The following is a 5,700-nucleotide window of genomic DNA, read 5'->3' as shown; positions in this document are numbered from 1 at the left end:
TCTTTTTCAATCAATCATTGTTCCATTGTTGCAATTATAAATCCAAATTAAAATCCACGAGAATCAATGATCAAATCCAAGCCACACAACACAAAACTATGCATCTTTGAAAAGGGAAAACACTCCACATTCCACAATCTATCGAGAACTTGGGTCTAAATTTATGATAATATATAATTATGAACCTTTAAGACAAATAAATAAATGAAGATATAAAATCTCAAGAGTTCGGCAACAAAAAAGGCAGACTATTAACCAGAAACAAGTTCTAACAGGCAGTAACAACTAACAAAAAGGAACCACAAGAGAAGGCAAAATCGCCTGCGAAGCAGTACCATACTCAAAAACCAAACCCACAATCTTTGCCATATGTATAACCTTCCCCGAAATTAGAAGAATAATAATAAGAGAAGAGACTAATAACAAGTTAATATAACTGTTAAAAGGTGCAAAAAAAGAGAATATGTACTATTCCACCTTTTTCTCCCTTCGCAAAACGTAACCCCTCCTCTCTCCAACAACCCTTCATTTCAATCACCCAGAAGCTTCAACGCATTCTCTCGCAAAATGCCCAGGCTTCCCACAATTAAAGCACGTGCTATTTCCACCGCCACCACCACGACCACCGTTACCACCACCGCCACCACCACCGAACCTCCCTCCTTCAACGCCGCAATCCCTAGCCAAATGCCCAACCTCCCCGCACCGAAAACAACCCCCACCACCGCCCGCTCCGCCGCCGCTGCCTCCCTTCGCGGTGGCGCAATCCCTCGCCATGTGTCCAAATCCGCCACACCTGAAGCAAGATCCGCTCCCTCCACCACCTCCACCGCCGCCGCCAGCGTTCCCTCCGCGCACGCAATCCCTCGCGAGGTGACCAAACCCGCCGCAACTAAAGCAGCCACCGCCGCTGCCGCCGCCTCCGGCGGCGGCAGCGCCACGGTTGCAGTCCCTAGCGAGGTGACCGAAATCGCCGCACTGGTAGCAGGCAGCGCCGGAGCCGTTGCGGCGGGCGCCAAAGCCGTAGCCGGCAGGGCCACGGTTGCCGGCGGCGGCGCGTGGCTGGAGCGGGGCGCCGTGGAGGCCAGTGACGTCGACGGCCTTAGTCTTGTCGTTGTCGCCGGTGGCGATGCAGAACTCGACGCGATCGCCCTCGAGGAGCGTGCGGTAGCCGTCGGATCTGATGGAGGACTGGTGGACGAAGAGATCCTCGCCGCCGTCGTCGGGCTTGATGAAACCAAAGCCCTTGATATTGTTGAACCACTGCACCACGCCCGTGAATCTCTCTTCCGCCATGGATCCAATCGTTTCGATTTCAGAACAAACCCTAGAAACCACAGAGCCTCTCCGCTGGAATGCCCACAACACAGTACTGCCCAGACTCTCTCTTTCTATCTCTCTCTATATATATAGTCGAGCGGAACTGGTTCTAATCTAATCCAACCCTACCTATTTTTAATTATTAGTAATTAATTAATATTAATTGTTAATTATTGATTATTAATTATAATTATAACAACTGCTGCCTGCTACTCCTTCCGCACGTAATTATTACTCGCAGTAAAATCTACTAACCTGTGACTCTGTGAGCTCGTTAAGAAATTTATTTAACATTAATTAATTTTATTAATTTCAATTAAAATAAGGTTTTTTCTCTGTATTATCCTTTTTTGAAACTACATATATTATGAATAATAAAAACATTGGAAATAGATTTTCAATTAAAGGAATATTTTGAAAATAATGAATTTGTTAAGATTTGTATATATTTATGTCTATCATTCATTAATCTTTTTTTTCCTATATTTTTTAACAAACAATGGATTTATAATAAATAAATATTGTAAATTTGTAAATTATATTGTAATTAAAATCATAAATATATTTTAAAATATATAATTTATAACAAATAATTATAATCATGATATAATGTTATGTATATATATTTATTATTGTTATTATTATAAAATAAGAATTTGTCACATAGGCAGATGTGATGGCACGTGACAATGTCATATCAATTTTTTGTTTCCAAAATATGTTAAATTATTTTATTTTATTTTTAATTCTTAAATAAAGTATAATTGTAATAATTAAGATGATTATTTTGTATAAAATATTTCACTATAGTAACTAATCATAATTCAAATATTCTAATTAATAATGCAATTACGCTGTAAATAAATTAATAATAGAATTGCATATTCTCATTTGAATTAATTGATAAAGTTATTCGAATATCTATCTAATTTAAATTCAAATTAAGAAATTTTGTTAGATTTATTTTATGATAATTTATTTCATTTTATTTAGATATATCTTCATTCAAATATTTATCAAATTTGAATTAAGAAATATAGATTTATTTTGTTTAAGTTAATTCAAAAAAAAAATTGAAATAAATGTTGATATTTATTTATTATTGTAACGACCCGGCTGATCATTACACACGGCACCGCACAGAAGAGAACAAATGTATACATATAGAGTTTAGAATATACATATACATGATCCAGTCTGAACAGAGTTAAAGTGTAGAAAAGATATTACAATCAAATGTTACTGTCACAAGTAACTACATAGCAAAAGATATCACAACAGAAATCAGCTCCACGGGTCCACCGGAGACTCACCACCAGACACCCACCTATCCCTACTCTGCTCCCATACATTGTATGATCATTGCAGTCCAACACCATGGAGACAACAAAAGGGTAAGCTAGTGTAATTAAAATTCAACATACAAATATATCAATATAAATAAACAACAGATACAATTATCAGCACACTTGTACAGCTTATACCACTCGACAATATCAGCACCGCAATGCGGCAATATCAGCACTGCTTAGCAGCAACAACAGCACCACCTTAGCGGTTAGAACCAGCACCACATATGTGGCTAACAACAGCACCACATATGTGGCTAACAACAGCACCGACTTAGCGGCTATAATATCCCACAACTCAGCACAACCCAGCACAGCACAACACAGCACAGCACCACACAACACAGCACCACACAACACAACAATTCAACACAATTATTATTTTCCACAATTCAGCCCCACAGTCTATAATTCCGCTATACTATAAAATTTCACTTATTAATCCAATGATTTTCAGCTCAACAATACACCTCTAATACAGCTAACATATTTATCTCCTAGTCATCATAGCATATTCATCAAATACAACATGGTTCAGCATATAACATCATTGATTTACAAACTCGACACAATTCAATAGTCATCATCATATAGGTCATCATCTCCTTGCGCGCCCGGCGCACTCGAGGTCGCGCCCAGCGCGGCTTAACCCGAGAGCACCAGGACCAGCGCGCCCAACGCAGGAGTACTCGCGCCCAGCGAGACTCAACCTGAGAGCACCAAGGCTCTCCCGCGCCTGGCGCAATTCCAAATTGCGCCCAACGCCTGCTTGGCAGAGACTCAAGGAGTCTCGTGCGCTCAGCGGGGCCTAACCCGCGCCCAGCATGGGGAAGGCAGAGACCTACCCAGGTCTCGCGCCCAGCGCAATTCGCATTGCGCCCGGCGTGCTCTTGGCAGAGACTCCCAAGGAGCCTCCGCGCCCAGCGAGTCCAAAAGTGCGCCTAGCGCGGCACCAAGTATCCCAAAACATGTTACTCTTGATATCGCGTCCAGGGCAACTCGAGTCATGCCCGACGCGGGCCAACCAGAGACTCCCATTAGCAAGCTCGCCCAGCGCACACAGCCTTGCGCCCGGCGGGCTTGCCTAAACAGAGTCTCCTAGTGGTCGCGCACCCGGCGCGAAGAACAGTGCCCAGCGCGAACTCATCAGTAACTTCCCCAAGTTCGAAAAATTGCTCAAAACCTGCAAATCTTAACAGAAAACAAGCATGCAATCCAGCCAAAATGCCACATTCTCATCAAACATCAAGAAAAATACCCCATTTTCCACATGTAACCACAATCCAAGAATTTCCTCAAAATTTCTCAAAATCCCGAAAACCCCAAAAACTTAACTTTAGAAGTTCTCAGCCAAAATCATCAGTTCTCAACCGTTTAAATGAGTCCCTAGACCCACCTTTAACCAAAACACAGCATAAAACTAACTTCCCTTACCTTAGTTCGAAGATCCGAGCTTCGGGAAGGAAAATGGAGAAGGGGGAAGCTTGATCAAAGAAAATGGACAAGCTTGATCGGAGAAAATGGACAAGCTTGAACAGCAAGGGAGAAGAAGAGAGAAGGTTTCAAACACTCAACTAGCACCTCCCAACTCTAGCTCAGCACCTAAAGGTTCCAAAGGTCAGAGAAAGGAAAACAAGGCAAAGAGAGGAAGAGTGAATGGGGAAGAAGAAAAGAATGAAGGGAAAAGTTGAGGGGGAAGAGGGGTCTCACAATTATCTTTAATCTAAATAGATTAAAAATACAATTTGTATAATATGCTATTTTTAGAGTGACAAAAATAAATAAAATTTGTTAGACTAAATCAATTTTTATTTAGATTTAATTCCATTGAAGTCAAAAAAAAATCTTAACAAATTTCACATTTTTTTTTTTGTAATTAAAAGATTTTCTTGTATTGTATTTTGATATAGATTGTAAAATTTTAAAAATAAAAATAAAAAAAAATTATTTTAGTCAAAATTAATTTTAATTCAATAGTGAATTAAATTGGATTTATGAATGTGAAGAAAAAGACGCTCTCAAAATTAGGGCTTTACATGATAATCATGTGGAGAAACGAGATATACTAGAACGGAAGTTAAATAGCGTCAATCAAAAACTCAACAATTTTTATAACATTGAAGTAGCATTAAAGGTCTTATGAATGGAGACAAAGAGTCAAGCAAAAGTAACACAAGGTATGTTTATATTAGTTTGTCTCGATCATCATAACTACATCTAGTTTTTGATTAACTTGATCAAGTTTCACTATCTTTGTAAAAGATGTAAGTATTCTTTCACAAGTCACTCTAACTCAACCTAAGTATTTTTTGACTTGTCTCTTCAAGCAACTACCTAGGTATTATTTGAACAAGGAAGTCTCTCGAGGGCTGAGGCTTCAATAATCAAATATTCTTTAACAACAAAACTTCTTCAAGTTTAAACAAACAAGTATTCTTTATAATCAAGTTTTTTCAGGCTTTAAGGAATAACATAGAGTTAAAGTTAGGAAATCATTTGTTGTTTTGTTTTACTATCAAGATCTCAACCAAATTAAATACAAAGTTTTTTACAAAAAGAATGAATATAATTTTTTTAAAAAGTTGTTCTCCTTTATTTATGAATCTTCAAGCTTATTTAAATAAGTGTTTCATGAGGATGACCATTGCAAATCCTCGAGCATCTATCACAAGTTTGTTATCATTAAAACTAATTCCATGAGGGATCCAAGATCATCTTTTGATCTAAAGCATTTCCAAAGTGAAAATATCAAGGTATATATAAAGATTTCTAGAGTGAAAATATGATTTTATCATAAATTCCCCCTAAGATGGAGTGATAAAGTTGAAGTTTTGAAAACAATAAAATTTTTAATTTCAAAAACTAAAATAACTTTTTTACTCTTCCTTTTGGCACCAACAAAAGTCAGGACCAAGGCAAAAAAATATGATCAAAGCAATAGTAGTCTAATGAAGATTCATCATCAGAGTTGACTTCAATATGAAGTTTGTTGAGCAACTTCTAGTATTTGCAATCAGAGCATCATTATTAA

The 5,700-nt window shown here is 38.2% G+C and overlaps 1 protein-coding gene across 1 annotated transcript; it reads right to left on the bottom strand.

Moving 5' to 3' along the window:
• Nucleotides 1–227: 227 nt before the first annotated feature.
• CSDP1 (cold shock domain protein 1) lies at nt 228–1,399 on the bottom strand. The gene has a single exon (XM_083075173.1). It carries the CDS (start codon nt 1,294–1,296, stop codon nt 535–537), a length of 762 nt encoding a protein of 253 aa, XP_082931299.1. The 5' UTR covers nt 1,297–1,399; the 3' UTR covers nt 228–534.
• Nucleotides 1,400–5,700: the final 4,301 nt, after the last annotated feature.

This window comes from Cajanus cajan, chromosome 5 (genome assembly GCF_000230855.2).
Source record: "Cajanus cajan strain Asha chromosome 5, NIPB_CcT2T_4, whole genome shotgun sequence".
Taxonomy (NCBI): domain Eukaryota; kingdom Viridiplantae; phylum Streptophyta; class Magnoliopsida; order Fabales; family Fabaceae; genus Cajanus; species Cajanus cajan.
This window is presented reverse-complemented; position numbering and strand designations above follow the sequence as displayed.